The 16,314-nt window shown below is 46.2% G+C and overlaps 1 protein-coding gene and 2 non-coding genes across 4 annotated transcripts; 1 reads left to right on the top strand and 2 right to left on the bottom strand.

Annotated features, from left to right (window-relative positions):
- Positions 1–3,117: 3,117 nt before the first annotated feature.
- On the bottom strand, positions 3,118–3,189 carry TRNAQ-CUG (transfer RNA glutamine (anticodon CUG)). Its single transcript has one exon. It is a non-coding gene; the product is annotated as a tRNA-Gln (tRNA).
- A 71-nt stretch (positions 3,190–3,260) lies between these two features.
- On the bottom strand, positions 3,261–3,334 carry TRNAT-AGU (transfer RNA threonine (anticodon AGU)). Its single transcript has one exon. It is a non-coding gene; the product is annotated as a tRNA-Thr (tRNA).
- Positions 3,335–3,866: 532 nt separating this feature from the next.
- LOC109772445 (uncharacterized) lies at positions 3,867–7,281 on the top strand. Of its 2 annotated transcripts, XM_020331129.4 has the most exons (10): positions 3,867–4,311; positions 4,397–4,583; positions 4,669–4,802; positions 4,916–5,028; positions 5,104–5,227; positions 5,537–5,686; positions 5,804–5,959; positions 6,404–6,483; positions 6,578–6,627; positions 6,735–7,281. In XM_020331129.4, the coding sequence occupies exons 1-10, from the start codon at positions 3,922–3,924 to the stop codon at positions 6,902–6,904; spliced, it is 1,554 nt and encodes a 517-aa protein (XP_020186718.1). In that variant the 5' UTR covers positions 3,867–3,921; the 3' UTR covers positions 6,905–7,281. The 2 variants fall into 2 exon arrangements, with proteins under 2 accessions (XP_020186718.1, XP_040260196.1); XM_040404262.3 differs by lacking the exon at positions 5,537–5,686.
- Positions 7,282–16,314: the final 9,033 nt, after the last annotated feature.

Below are 16,314 nucleotides of genomic sequence, written 5' to 3'. Positions count from 1 at the left end.
TATAAGGGCATATTTATCCCTAAAGTGTTTTGGTGATTGATGACAATGCTTTTGCGGACTAATCGTGTGCCTTGAGTATTTCAGATGTTTCGTCACTAGGCACAAGACGGTTTGGTGCCCCTCGAAGACTATTGAAGACGGTGTTTTTCTATGTTTCTTTTCGGTGGAGTTAAGTCGTAGGAAAGCCGTACTATTAAGAGGGGGTCCGCGTTGGAAAGGTCCGGGTGGAATCATCACGTACACGTTTTCTTCCTCTGCACCGCCTTTCCCTTTGCGCTTTGGAGCATCCTGCGTTTTCCTCATCTATTTGCAAAGAGAAGGATTCCTAGTGTTGTTGTTCTGGGGCATGCGGTAGTACTGCTCTTCGGAGCGGTAGTACCGCAGGCCCCTGCGGTAGTACCGTAGGTGCCCACGGTAGTACCGCTTCTAAGGAGCTGTATTACCGCGGCCTCAGACCAGACTAAGCCGCCCGTGCGGCTGTAGGGGCGGATGTAATTTTTTACATCCGCGCCCTACGCGGTAGTACCGCCCCATGTCCGCGGTAGTACCGTGAAGCCTGGTCTGGCACAACATCATGAGCGGAAGTAGGGGCGGATGTAATTTTTTACATCCGCGCCCTGCACGGTAGTACCGCATGCCATGCGCGGTAGTACCGTGTCGGATTTTTACATTGTCTGATTTTCAGCGGAAGTTGGCACGGATGTATTTTTATTCATCCGCGCCCTTCCCAGGCTAGTCCAATCCCGCCTTGCGGTAGTACCGCAAGGGGGAGCGGCAGTACCGCCCTCAGCCTCTGCGCTTCAGGCCTGGGCAAGCTCCTGGCGTAGCTGCGGTAGTATCGCGGTCCGCCGCGGTAGTACCATGAGCCCTTGCGGTAGTACTGCTTGTTTGGGGCGGTAGTACCGCAGGTCGCAGGCTGGTTAAGTGGATAACGGTTGGATTTGTCCCACTACTATATAAGGGGTGTCTTCTTCTCCGAGTTGACTACCTCTTCTAACCCTAAGCTCCATTGTTGCTCCAAGCTCCATTTTCGGCCGATCTCTCTCCCTAGCCAATCAAACTTGTTGATTTGCTCGGGATTGGGTGAGAAGGCCCCGATGTACACTTCCACCAAGAGAAATTTGATTCCCCCCACTAATCCCTAGCGGATCTTGTTACTCTTGGGTGTTTGAGCACCCTAGACGGTTGAGGTCACCGCGGAGCCATAGTCCATTGTGGTGAAGCTTCGTGGTGTCGTTGGGAGCCTCCAATTAAGTTGTGGAGATTGCCCCAACCTTGTTTGTAAAGGTCCGGTCGCCGCCTCCAAGGGCACCAATAGTGGAATCACGGTATCTCGCATTGTGTGAGGGCGTGAGGAGAATACGGTGGCCCTAGTGGCTTTTTGGGGAGCAATGTGCCTCCACACCGCTCCAACGGAGACGTACTTCCCCTCAAAAGGAAGGAACTTCGGTAACACATCCTCGTCTTCATCGGCTCCACTCTTGGTTATCTCGTGCCTTTACTTGTGCAAGCTTATTTGAGTTATATCCCTTGCTTGCTTGTGTGCTTGTTGTTGCATCATATAGGTTGCTCACCTAGTTGCATATCTAGACAACCTACTTTGATGCAAAGTTTAATTTGGTAAAGAAAAGCTAAAAATTGTTAGTTGCCTATTCACCCCCCCCTCTAGTCAACTATATTGATCCTTTCACCGGATGAGATCACGGACATGACGAGGAGTCTCGAAATGGTCGAGAGGTAAAGATCGATATATTGGAAGGCTATATTCGGACATCGGAAAGGTTCCGAGTGCTTCGGGTATTTTTCGGAGTACCGGAGAGTTACAGGAATTCGCCGGGGGAAGTAGTGGGCCTTAATGGGCCATACGGGAAAGGAGAGAAGGGCCTCAAGGGGTGGCCGCGCGCCCCCCCATGGCAAGTCCGAATTGGACTAAGGAGGGGGCGGCGCCCCCCTCTCTTTCCTTCTCCCTCTCCTACTCCTTCCCTCTCTCCCTTCTTGGAAAAGGAAGGGGACTCCAACTAGGATTGGGAATCCTAGTTGGACTCCCCTTATAGGAGCGCCCCTCCTAGGCCGGCCTCCTCCTCCTCCCTCTATATACGTGGGTAGGGGGCACCCCAAAGGCACTCAAGATTTGTCTTAGCCGTGTGCGGTGCCCCCTCCACAGTTACACACCTCGGTCATATCGTTGTAGTGCTTAGGCGAAGCCCTGTGCCGGTAACTTCATCATCACCGTCACCACGCCGTCGTGCTGACGGAACTCTCCCTCGGCCTCAACAGGATCAAGAGTTCGAGGGACGTCACCGAGCTGAACGTGTGCAGATCGCGGAGGTGCCGTTCGTTCGGTACTTGGATCGGTTGGATCGCGAAGACGTTTGACTACATCAACCGCGTTACTAAACGCTTCTGCTTTCGGTCTACGAGGGTACGTGGACACACTCTCCCCACTCGTTGCTATACTTCTCCTAGATAGCTCTTGCGTGATCGTAGGAAATTTTTGAAATACTACGTTCCCCAACATGCTCTTCGTGACTTCGTGAGGCTGTGAGGTTGATGAAGACAACGACCGAAATTAATCTCCGATTTTGATGTACTTGCTGGTAAGGGGAGGGAGGCATGAGCTGCAGGTCTAAAGTTAGTGATGCATCTCTACGAAGAGCAGCGGTGGTCGCTTGAAACAAACGTTGATAAATGCCCAAAGAGCCATTTGCCAAGGCGAGGAGAAATTGAAACTTGTGCATATTTCACAGTAAAGAATATTGTAAATCTGGTTTTGCACCGCCGAGAAAGTTATATTTGGACATTTCTAACTAGAAGCACAAATAAGTCAGATGGTTTTTGCTCTTGGCAGGAAGAGTAAATAAATTTCTAGACCAACCTAATAGACTTTTGTTGATAGAATTGGTTGCAAGAGGCATTGGCTGATCATGGCATGCAAAATTGATTGAGAGAATAATTTAGATTTGAATGATTTTTTAAAAATAGCAGACACACGCTTCATCTATCTATATAGTGCATATTTCAAGAGCAGCAAGTAAAACTGTGTAAATGTCTTTAAAAAAAGTAAATCTGTGTAATGTGCGAGACAATACAAAGAAACAAAATATGTGCATAAAAATAAGGTCCCACCGAGACTTGAACTCGGGTTACTGGATTCAGAGTCCAATGTCCTAACCACTAGACCATGGGACCATTTTTGCTGTTGGCTCTAAATTTGTCCTATTTATTTATTTCTTGCACGTGAAAAAACAAAAAACAAATATTGCTTCCATTGAGAGTTGAACTCAAGACCTCCCGCTTACTAAACGGGTGCTCTAACCAACTGAGCTATGAAAGCGTCGATGCCTTCAACTTTTTGTTCTCCAATAAATCAGCACTGTTCTCTCTCTGACGACAATCACTTCGCACGCTGCGTGACGGTATGATCAACAGGCCAAAATTAAGATTCGATCACGGCGTCTAGAAATCATTCCTTCTTCTTCCTTTTTTTTCGAAGGCACGTACTGTATACTGGTATCACTGTGCTCACGGAGAACATGTTGCAGGTGAATTTTGTTCCGAGCACACCCTTGGCCGTCCCCGACGAGCCCAACACGGCGTCCTCAAGAGGCCCCGCATCTGGCCGGTAGAGACGCTCAGTAGCAAGCGCTAGCTCGACGTCGGCGGCCGGCGCGTTCCCGTCGCGGTGAGGTGAGTGCCTCCGTCAGCCTAACAAAATTGGCAGTCGGTCCATCTTCGTCGCCACCGGATGAGCTTCTTGGATACGTACACTCCACTAGTGGAGTGGATGACACGCACGTACGTCAACGTCACGCGCCACCTGGAAAGCTCCGCGATTGCTCCGCGCAGCTCGATCCCATTTCTCAGATCGTCTCCACTCCACAGCCCGCCCGCCCGCTCACCGAAGTCAAGCAAAGCGCCCCCATGCATCGGCCCCGCCGTCTCCCGCTGCTCCTCATCCTCCTCGGCCTCCTCCCGGCCGTCGCGCGGGCCCTGCTCCCGCCGCCCCGCTTCCCGGGCCCCCACGCGCGGCCGCGGCCGCGGGCGGGGGCGCGAGACGGGGTCGGCGGGGGCTACGAGTTCGAGACCCGCTACTTCCGGCAGCGGCTGGACCACTTCAGCTTCTCGGGCGAGGAGGAGTTCTTCCAGCAGCGGTACCTCGTGGGCCGCGCCGGCGCCGGCGGGTGGGCGGGCCCCGGCGGGCCCATCTTCTTCTACTGCGGCAATGAGGGCGACATCGCCTGGTTCGCCGCCAACTCTGGCCTCGTCTGGGACGCCGCCCCGCGCTTCGCCGCCCTCGTCGTCTTCGCCGAGGCAACTATCCTGCACTCGTTGTGTTCCGCTTTATTAGCTGACCGGACCTTGGTTTTTGAACTTCTGACTGATGCGGTTGCTGCAGCATCGCTACTACGGCGAGTCCATGCCGTTCGGCAGCAAAGACAAGGCCTACAACAATTCCAGGTCCATGGCGTACCTCACGGCCGAGCAAGCGCTGGCCGACTACGCCGTGCTGCTCACTGACCTCAAGAGGAACCTCTCCTCGGAAAGCAGCCCCGTGGTGCTCTTCGGGGGCTCATACGGTGGAAGTAAGAGCCACTGCCCACTAGTATCTTCAGTTATCGTTGGGCGTCTATTCTGGTACTGTACTGATTTTGTTCACTGGGCATTCAGTGCTTGCTGCTTGGATGAGACTCAAGTACCCGCATATTGCTGTCGGGGCTCTCGCGTCGTCGGCTCCGATCCTACAGTTTGAGGACATTGTGCCTGACACCATATTCTACGATCTTGTTTCAAATGATTTTAAGGTCTGCGTGCGCATAATATTGGCTTGATTTTATTGTTCTGAATAAAGGAACACTAGTTTTTCCATTGTTTTGGATACAGGGCACCAATGACACTTATTTTTCTTTGTGTTTAGAGGGAGAGTTTAAGCTGTTTCCAAACAATAAAGGACTCATGGAAAGAATTAGATGAGCAGGGGAATGGGCAAGATGGTCTTCTAAAACTAAGCAAAACATTGCACCTTTGCCAGTGAGTTTCCGTCTCCATTCACTCCATCTTTTTCATTGAGATTGCTTGCAATAATATTATGTATGAATGCTGCAGGACCCTGAATACCACGGGGGCCCTTTCGGATTGGTTGAACTCGGCATATAGTTATCTGGCCATGGTGGATTACCCAATGCCGTCAGAGTTTCTCATGCCTTTGCCTGCCAACCCAATTAAGGAAGTTAGTTCTTGAACCCTTGTTTGCCATGAATCCTTTCGAACATTTCTGGACGTGCTAGTATTCAGTGAGAATTCGCTTGCATAACCCAAAGACACAACAAAGAGCTTATGTAGAGGATTGCAATGACAATCTTGTGTGTGCTCACTTACTTTCAAAACCTATCATGCTCCCTTACAAAAAATAAAAATAAAATATCAGGACGTAGTTTCTTTTCTTTTCTTTTTTTTTTACAAAAATAAAATAAAATATCAGGACGTAGTTTCTTAACGTCATCACTACTTACTTTAGATAATCTTGTTTCTTATCCAGGTATGTAGAAATATTGACAAGCAACCAGAGGGGAGCAGTATACTGGAAAGAATTTATGCAGGAGTAAATATATACTACAATTATACTGGTACAGTTGACTGCTTTGATCTAGATGATGATCCTCATGGAATGGGTGGATGGGATTGGCAGGTCCGGAAACTACAAAAAATATATCTGTTTTTTTCTCTTAGATATCTCTGTTACATTTATTACTGTACCTTGAAAAACTGTAGTGTATGACATATGTTTTATTCTTGATTAAAACAGGCTTGTACTGAGATGGTAATGCCCATGTCTTCTAGCGAAGGTCTTAGCATGTTTCCACCAGATGAATTCGACTATGCATTGTATGCCGATGACTGTGTCAAAAACTTTGGTGTTAGGCCAAGGCCTCGATGGATCTCTACAGAGTTTGGTGGCCATGTAAGTCCTTTTTACACATTGCTCAGTCTTAGTAATTTGTTGTCAACAACAGAATTTTCTAAACCAACTGACTCAGTAATTCAAGTTATCATGTTTTTTGAGGAATACCTGTAGGGCTGACGCTGGCACTTTCACAGTTATCACTATTTTTCCGCAAAAAAAAAGTTATCACTATTTTAAACCCTGATATGGATGCTGTTCGTCAATATATGCCTGTGATAGCTTAAAGCATGGATGCATCAGGACTTTCTTGAAAAAAATATTTTCTTCCATTCCTTCAGAACTAAATACTATTATGGTTATCACTCTGACGTTTGGGAGTTGGATTTACTACTAATAATAAAATGCATCAGAGATGACAGAGTTGTTATGCTAATTTCGCTCTTTACGCTCTCTATGCTATCCAATTGACTGACTAGAAACTTGTCTCCTCTTTTTTGTCAGAATATTAGTTCTGTTCTGGAGAAATTTGGTAGTAATATCATATTCTTCAATGGACTTCTCGATCCTTGGAGTGGTGGAGGGTGAACACACTTACCTTGTTAACTAATAGCAATAATCTTATCACGTTGACCGCCGTTTTGTCGTATTAATATTGCTATTCTCTGAATGCTGCAGTGTCCTGAAGAACATATCTGAGAGTGTTGTTGCCATTGTGGCTCCACTAGGTACAGTGCTTTGCTTGTAGAATGAACTCATATCCGGTGGTGTGGGTTTCAAGCTGTCATACCATACATAGTTCATCACTGATGTAAGTGTTGGTTTTGCTCTGCAGGAGCGCATCACATAGACCTGCGCCCTGCTACCAAGGAGGACCCAGATTGGCTCGTAAGCCTGAGAGAATCAGAACTCGAGATCATATCCGGCTGGCTATCGGATCACTACCGGGGAAGAGGGGGTGCGATCTTTCAGCGCGCAACCAACAAGGGCTCGGCTGCCTCATAAGGAAACCACACTGCTCCCTTATCATTTGTCCCAAAGATGCAAATGTGGTTTGCTCCTTCCCTTGCCAAGGATTCAGTTCCAACTGACATGAGATGGTCATTCAGCAGTTCAACTCTTAGCCATCGTCGCCGGCTGCTGCGTAGCAGAGATGAGAACCCTAACGCCGTACACTGATCTCGTTTTGGCTGTCCGGTGTGAATAATTATGCTTGTATACTGGAATCAGCTGGTGCATTGCTCTTGGTGCCACTAAGAGTAGCCAATTATGTGACGCTAGCAACCCTTCAAAAAAAAATGAAGTGACGCTAGCAAAATAGAGATCTTCGGGTTCTTCTTCAAGAAATATAGAACATGTCAAGTCCTCTTGTGTTTATATAACAGATCAGCTGTGGAGAAAGCAAGCAGTGGAGGCGGCTGGAGAAAACCCTGACCGTCAACGGCTAAGTTGTGCCAGCCAAAACTTATGACATAACTTAATACTTCCGGTAAGTTTCTCCAGCGTGGCGTTGCACCTCAGACATCCATCGCAGTATGTGTGGTGCCAAGTGAAAAATACACAAAACAGTAGTAGAAAATTAGCAGAGATGAAAACCAATATTTTTACTTGAAAAACCCTCAAGTTGAGAATAAAACACGTGCAAAGCCACCCAAATCTGCTTTCACTATAATCAAATAGTGGGATACATAAGTTCTTCTGTAAGTACTAGAGGCTTTCATCCATCAAGATCTCAAAACCTTGAATATCCATGACAAGATTTGGTGCTCGAGAATTAGAGATAGGAACAATCTCATCAAAGTTGATGAAATTACAGCTTGAAGGAGACAAGGAAGTGGGTCTGGACCATAACAACCTTGGGAAGGAGTTCCCATTGCTTGCTTGCAAGCTCTTCATTCATTCTTTCCTCTCTTTCTCGTTCTCTCTTGGTTTTCTCTTTTTCTTCTCTAACGGAGGCTAGCCTGATTTTCATCACTTGTGTTGGTGGTTGCTAGATGAAGGGCTACACATCCAACTCCCTCGTTGTTGGATGAAGGACCATAACAACCTTGGGAAGGAGTTCCCATTGCTTGCTTGCAAGCCCTTCATTCACTCTTTCCTCTTTTTCTTCTCTAACGGAGGCTAACCTGATTTTAGTCACTTGTGTTGGTGGTTGCTAGATGAAGGGCTAGACATCCAACTTCCCTCGTTACTAGATGAAGGGCTAGGCAACCCCCTTCCCTCGCCTACAAAGACCAAAACGACTCTGGGTCATAACTCTAATGGGTAGTGAGCTTTGCCACATGTTTGGGCTGCCTGAAAGGCCTCATTTTGTGAACTCCTCACATCCCAGATTAGAAAAATATCCCAACAATCTCCCCTCCAACTCATGACAGAGGCATTGCCAAACCTGCTACCTTGCAGCATGCATGTAGCTTCTCACTTAGCAATATCCTGTCATCGTATTCGAACCATTCCTACTGGTATGAATCTTCTCAAGTTGTAGCAACTTGAAACTCACAACATCTTGAATTCAATGATACCTCACATCAATGTGCTTGGTTCGAGAGAGATAGCTTAAATTCTTGGCAGCATGAATAGCACTTTAACTGACGCAAAACAGAACAAACTTCTCTTGTTTCATGCCTAGTTCCTGCAAGTTCTTCACACACAAAACTTTCTTGTCACCATCAACCGCTGCTATGTACTCAACTTTTGTGGTTGATGTAGAAACATATTTCTTCAATCTTGATTGGCATGAGACTGCTCCCTCTGTATAGCTTTGCAATATAGGATCACCGCTTCCAAGGCACAAAAATGATGTAGAAGTTCATCTGAGATAACTGAGAATTTACTTCACTGCTTTTCAGTGAGCTTTACACGGATTTGTCATGAACCTGCTAACAACTCGAACTACATAGGCGATATTTGGGCGAGCACATGATGACACACATCAAATTGCCCACAGCAAAATGGTATGGTAATTTACTCTCTTTTTTATTTCTCCTTTTGCTTGTAAGACAATGTTGAGAACTCAATTTGTGGTGTCCTACAAGCGAATAGATAACAAAAATTGCATTCTTCATATTGAACTTTCTAAGTACCTTCCCATTTCTTAATGTACCCTTTTCATGAGAGCCAAAGCAGTTTCTCTGATCTATCACGAGAGATCTTCATGCTGAGTATTTGCTTAGCTGATCTTAAATCCTTCATGGCAAATGATTTACACAATGTTTTCTTGAGGAAAGTAATCCTCTTTGTGAAGGAAATATGCCCTAGAGCAATAATAAAGTTGTTATTTATATTTCCTTATATCACGATAAATGTTTATTATTCATGCTAGAATTGTATTAACCGGAAATTTGATACATGTGTGAATACATAGACAAAACACCGGGTCCCTAGTAAGCCTCTACTAGACTAGCTCGTTAATCAAAGATGGTTAAGTTTCCTAACCATAGACATGTGTTGTCATTTGATGAAGGGGATCACATCATTAGGAGAATCATGTGATGGACAAGACCCATCCGTTAGCTTAGCATAATGATTGTTAAGTTTTATTGCTATTTCTTCATGTCATATACATATTCCTTTGACTATGAGATTATGCAACGCCCGGATACCGTAGGAATACCTTGTGTGCTATCAAACGTCACAACGTAACTGGGTGATTATAAAGATGCTCTACAGGTATCTCCGAAGGTGTTTGTTGGGTTGGCATAGATCAAGATTAGGATTTGTCACTCCGAGTATAGGAGAGGTATCTCTGGGCCCTCTCGGTAATGCACATCATAATAAGCCTTGCAAGCAATGTGACTAATGAGTTAGTTGCGGGATGATGTATTATGGAACGAGTAAAGAGACTTGCCGGTAACGAGATTGAACTAGGTATGAAGATACCGACGATCGAATCTCGGGCAAGTAACATACCGATGACATAAGGAATAACGTATGTTGTCATTACGGTGCGACCGATAAAAATCTTCGTAGAATATGTAGGAACCAATATGAGCATCCAGGTTCCGTTGTTGGTTATTGACTGGAGAGGTGTATCGGTCATGTCTACATAGTTCTCGAACCCGTGGTGTCGTGGAATTTTCACGGCAGATGTCCTAGTGTGAGGACTTAGTCGTGGAGCCATCGCAACAAGGTTAGCTTAAAGGGGTTAAACGGGATAAAGGACACGAGGAGTTTATACTGGTTCGGCCCCTTGCAGTGAAGGTAAAGGCCTAATCCAGTTTGAGGTGGTATTGCTGATGTTTCGATTACCAGGGAGCGATTACGCTTGACCTAGCTTTCGATCTGTTCCCTCTTGCCCTAAGCCGCCGCCGGGTCGTCCCTTTATATACACAGGTTGACGCCCAGCGGCTTACAGAGTCCTAGCCGGCTCATCAACAACGTGTCCGGCCTGGTGACTAATTATGCTTGCCTTACAATACAAGTTATACATACATGGCGGTTTACACTTATGGGCTTTAAGCCGCCTTTGGGCTTTGGGCCCTTTAACAGGTCTGCTTCATGAACCGCCATCTTAACAGCTTCGTGGGCTTCGTCTTGATGAACCGCCATTGGGATAACCCGGCCCCTCCTGGGCAGGTCATACCCAATAGTCATATCCCCAATATTAGGCCCCAGGTTGATTTGAACTTGTTCATGTCAATCTTCAATACTTGGAAAAATCCTTCTCTGTTTGTTCTCACGAGATATTGTAACCCGCCATGACGTCATCTCCTGGAATTACGGAAACCCGCCATGACATCATCTGTCATTAATTTGCACAATACCCAGTATATCTTAACGAATCCTTATCTTTAATAGCCATCCCGAAAATCGAGGCGTTTCCGTCGTCACGTATCCATTTTTTCGGCCTCCTCGATTCCTGCGCATGCCACTTATCCTTCCAGCCTTATAAATAGGGCCAGGGGTCCCTTTTCCCCCTGGCCTCCTCATCTCTTTCTTCTTCCTCACATCACTCCAGCGCTCGAGCTCCGCCGCCCTCCTCGACCTCAGCTACTGCATCGACAACGGCCGCTGCATCAACCTGATCTGTCCAGAGCTTGGTCCCGCGCCTCCGTCGCTTAACAGCTCAGGTAAGTTTTCCTCCTTCCCTTTCCTCTAGATCACATTAGGGTTTCCTACAAGTTCGTCGGAGTTCATCCTTGTTCTTCGCTGTAGCTTGTAATTTTGATTCAAACTTAGCACTCCTCCTGCACGGCGGCAGTCGTGATACTTGTCTTTGTTATTAGACCATCTCCCTTGCGTAAGAAAAACCAATCTGAACATATGAACTGCTCGAGCACCGTAATTTAGGTAGAAAATATTTTCCATTATCTGAAGTGTCGCAGATCCGAAATCTTAGCATTAATCTGTGAAACCTGTTTGCTTCAACACTTAGTAGAACTCGCTCTTGATAGATCTTGAATACCATTGCTGTGATGGCAGCTTACATCACCAGTTATAATTTAGTCATATGTCATTAGGCCCCGCTTAAGCCACCAATCTGAATATATAGTGCAGCATCCATTTCCGGCTTAATGAAACAACTTAAACCAGCAAATTTTCTTTCTTTTAGGCTTCGTCCTTCACAATGCCGAAGACAGTCACTTCATGCAATTGAGTTCCTTCTATCGTCACCGAAAACATGCTCAAGGACTTTGTTAAAATCGGCTTCTTACCAGCGAAAGACATTCTGCATTGGTGCGCTCCCAAGCAAAATGAGAAAAAACCTCAGCCGCTGGATGGTGAGATCATTGTTTTTACTGATCATATGAACCGGGGCTTCTCACCACCTGGATCTAAATTTTTCCGAGACGTTCTGCACTTCTTTCAATTGCATCCTCAAGACATCGGACCCAACTCCATGTCAAACATCTGTAATTTTCAAGTCTTCTGTGAAGTATACCTTCAAGAGGAGCCCAGTGTTGAACTCTTCAGAGAATATTTCTATCTGAACCGGCAAAACGAGTTTACCAACGGACCCAGCTTAGAACTTGGCGGGGTCTCAATTCAACGGAGAAGGGATGCTATCTTCCCCTACGCTCGCCTGCCGAGTCACTCTAAAGATTGGAACCAAACATGGTTCTATTGCAAAGATACTTCTCTGGCTGACAAGAATCCTCTGCCGGGTTATCGCGTCCAGCGGCTCGACCCAAAGCATCATCTTCCTGAAAAGCTTACCATTGTTAAACGTGCAAAGCTTGCCCCCACTATTGCAAAGGTCAAGGCCCTGCTGGGAAATGGGTTAAGTGGTGTTGACTTGGTTCGGTGCTGGGTTTCTTGGCGAATCATACCCTCGAGCCGCCGCCCCGGCTTAATGTGCACCTAGCTACATGGGTGGTGCAAAAGATCCACTACGCCACAGCTCCGTGTGCTTAACTGACCATGCCGTCAATGAAATGACAAAGACCCATCTGAACAACAGCCTAGAGAGCTGCAGCAAAGTGGGACTGAACCCTTTCTGCAAGCTTAATCCGCCACCAGATGTAAGTCTCTAAATAACTTATTTTACCTTATTACTCCAATGTTCAATTCACTCAACTCTGATGATTTTCACAGGCTAAATCTGATTTTTGGAATAAGGAATATGACCATGAAGCTGCCAAAAAGGCGAGGGCCAAAGTGAAAGCTGCCAAGAGAGCCGCCAAGAAGAATAAGAAGAAATTGAGCGCTTCCGAGATGTTTGAGCTGGACGATAGTTCTGAGTCGGAGGTAGCCCTTGATTCCCGTGGCTCATCTTATTGACACTGATTATTATCAGGATGACACGGGGGCAAGTCAAGCGGTCGAAGAAGAGGTAACTATTATTTCCCCCGACTCAGCGCCTTTGCCAAGACAGAAAATTCGACGGGTAACCCGGAAAGTAAGCTTTTCACACCAATTATCTCATTTGGATCCTCACTTTCTTTTGAAGCAACAGCAGCACGAGAACCGGCGACAAACCCGGACCAGTGGAGGGGAGGAGTTATCCTCTGGCTTACCATATACTCCGGCTCCACGAAAACGTCGAAACGAGGTCCTTTCAAATTTAAACCCTTTTTATCCACTGGCGGGTCTCATTCGCCAGCCGCTTAATTCTTCCGATTCAAACTATCAGGAGGCTTCTCGCTCTTCTTCCGGTGACTCATCACAGACCCAGCTATCAGCTTTCAAAACTGCCCCTGGGTAATAATAATTACTTATTATTCTATGCATCCTTATGTTCTCATACTTGTACTAATCTCTCATAACTCATGCAGTGGAAAAGCAAAGCCTAGCAAGAAGGCAAAGGTGATCAAGCCGGCGGAAGACCCCAAAGTCCATGAACCGGAGCAGCAAATTCCAGCATCTGACACCTCTGTGTTACAAACTAAAGAGCTTGTCCATGATGTTCCACCAGAAATTCCTGACCTCTCCAGTGACCATACAAACCTCAATCCTTTGAGCACTGAATCTTCAAGCCCAATTAAACCGTCAGGAACACATGCCGACGATGTTGTCATCACTGGCACCGGCTTTAAAGAACCGGGAAATCCTACTGTCTTGGCCAAGCACTCTGCCAAACAGGAGTTCATTGAAAAGCAGAAAGTGAGATTTGACATCGCCAATTATTCTCAATTGAGTATTAGTGAAGTACTCTCTGGCTACCTCAACCAAGTGCACACCAGCTGCGACCTTGAAATTGATATGGTGAAGTGGATGCATCAAAAATACGAGGTATGAATTCCTCCTTTAATAAGTTATGTATGTCCTGCCAGCCCCCAAGTCTACTGCGTATGATAGGATTGAATATGTTGTAGACTTAGAATAGCTATGAGTATAAGAAGCATCTTGGATAGAATCCTTCAAAGGCCGACTTCCATGTTCAGAATTAAACCGGGCCTTTAACAATTAACATTGCATCCGTAGCCCCCAAGGACCGGTTTAATCAGCAGGAATGAACCGGTACTGTTCACCATTGTTTATAAATGAAAGTTTACTTGTGTAGTCCCCATGAGCCGGCTGTGGTTGTTTGCAGCACAACCGGGTCATCATAAAATTGGAATGAAACGCGAGCAATATTCATTAGCTGAAGGAAATATACCCTAGAGGCAATAATAAAGTTATTATTTATTTCCTTATTTCATGATAAATGTTTATTATTCATGCTAGAATTGTATTAACCAGAAACTTAGTACATGTGTGAATACATAGACAAAACAAGGTGTCCCTAGTATGCCTCTACTTGACTAGCTCGTTTATCAAAGATGGTTATGTTTCCTAACCATAGACATGTCTTGTCATTTGATGAACGAGATCACATCATTAGGAGAATGATGTGATGGACAAGACCCATTCGTTAGCTTAGCATTATGATCGTTACAGTTTCATTGCTACAGCTTTCTTCATGACTTATACATGTTCCTCAGACTATGAGATTATGCAACTCCCGAATACCAAAGGAACACCTTGTGTGCTATCAAACGTCACAACATAACTGGGTGATTATAAAGATGCTCTACAGGTGTCTCCGATGGTGTTTGTTGAGTTGGCATAGATCGAGATTAGGATTTGTCACTCTGTGTATCGGAGAGGTGTCTCTGGGCCCTCTCGGTAATGCACATCACTATAAGCCTTGGAAGCATTGTGACTAATGAGTTAGTTGCGGGATGATGCATTACAGAACGAGTAAAGAGACTTGCCGGTAACAAGGTTGAACTAGATATGAGGATACCGACGATCGAATCTCGGGCAAGTAACATATCGATGACAAAGGGAACAACGTATGTTGTTATGCTGTTTGACCGATAAAGATCTTCGTAGAAGATGTGGGAGCCAATATGAGCAACCAGGTTCCGCTATTGGTTCTTGACCGGAGACGTGTCTCGGTCATGTCTACATAGTTCTCGAACCCGTAGGATCCGCACGTTTAACGTTCGGTGACGATCGGTAATATGAGTTTATGTGTTTTGATGTACCGAAGGTAGTTCGGAGTCTCGGATGAGATCGGGGACATGATGAGGAGTCTCGAAATGGTCAAGACGTAAAGATCGATATATTGGATGACTATATTCGGACATCGGAAAGGTTCTGAGTGGTTCGGGTATTTATCGGAGTACCGGAGAGTTACGGGAATTCGCCGGGGAGTGTAATGGGCCTCATGGGCCTTGGTGGAGAGAGGAAGGGGCGGCCAGGGCAGGCCGCGCGCCCCCTCCCCCTCTAGTTCGTATTGGACAAGGAAGGGGGGGCTTTTTTCCTTCCCCCTCTCTCCTCCTTCCTTCCCTCCTACTCCTACTCTTGGAAGGGGTGGAATCCTACTCCCGGTGGGACTAGGACTCCCCTTGGGGCGCGCCTAGGAGGCCGGCCTCCTCCCCCTCCTCCACTCCTTTATATACGGGGGAGGGGGGCACCCCATAGACACACAAGTTGATCAGTTGATCTTTTAGCCGTGTGCGGTGCCCCCTCCACCATAATCCACCTCGGTCATATCGTAGCGGTGCTTAGGAGAAGCCCTGTGTCGGTACCATCATCATTACCGTCATCACGCTGTCGTGCTGACGGAACTCTCCCTCGAAGCTCTGCTGGATCGTGAATTCGAGGGACGTCATCGAGCTGAACGTGTGCTGAACTCGGAGGTGCCGTGCATTCGGTACTTGGATTGGTCGGACCGTGAAGACGTACGACTACATCAACCACGTTGTCATAACGCTTCCGCTTTCGGTCTACGAGGGTACATGGATAACACTCTCCCCTCTCATTGCTATGCATCACCATGATCTTGCGTGTGCGTAGGAATTTTTTTGAAATTACTACATTCCCCAACAGTGGCATCCGAGCCAGGTTTATGCGTAGATGTTATATGCACGAGTAGAACACAAATGAGTTGTGGGCGATAATAGTCATACTGCTTACCAGCATGTCGTACTTTGATTCGGCGGTATTGTTGGATGAAGCGGCCCGGACCGACATTACGCGTACGCTTACGCGAGACTGGTTCTACCAACGTGCTTCGCACACAGGTGGCTGGCGGGTGTCAGTTTCTCCAACTTTAGTTGAATCGAGTGTGGCTATGCCCGGTCCTTGTTGAAGTTAAAACAACACATACTTGACGAAAAATCGTTGTGGTTTTGATGCGTAGGTAAGAACGGTTTTTGCTCAGCCTATAGCAGCCACGTAAAACTTGCAACAACAAAGTAGAGGACATCTAACTTGTTTTTGTAGGATATGTTGTGATATGATATGGTCAAGATGTGATGACATATAAATTGCTGTATGAGATGATCATGTTTTTAAAATTATCGGCAACTGGCAGGAGCCTTATGGTTGTCTCTTTATTGCATAAGATGCAATTGCCATGTAATTGCTTTACTTTATCGCTATGCGATAGCAATAGTTGCAAAAGCAATAGTTGACGAGACGACCATATGAAGACACGTTGATAGAGATCAAGATGATAGAGATCATGGTGTCATTGAAGGAAA

The sequence above is a fragment of the Aegilops tauschii genome, chromosome 3, assembly GCF_002575655.3.
Source record: "Aegilops tauschii subsp. strangulata cultivar AL8/78 chromosome 3, Aet v6.0, whole genome shotgun sequence".
Taxonomy (NCBI): domain Eukaryota; kingdom Viridiplantae; phylum Streptophyta; class Magnoliopsida; order Poales; family Poaceae; genus Aegilops; species Aegilops tauschii.
This window is presented reverse-complemented; position numbering and strand designations above follow the sequence as displayed.

Coding starts and splice junctions, on each gene's coding strand:
- LOC109772445 (XM_020331129.4), top strand. CDS start 3,922: ATGCATCGGCCCCGCCGTCTCCCGCTGCTCCTCATCCTCCTCGGCCTC. Junction 5,960..6,403: donor CTACAGAGTTTGGTGGCCAT/GTAAGTCCTTTT, acceptor CTTTTTTGTCAG/AATATTAGTTCTGTTCTGGA. Junction 6,484..6,577: donor GATCCTTGGAGTGGTGGAGG/GTGAACACACTT, acceptor TGAATGCTGCAG/TGTCCTGAAGAACATATCTG.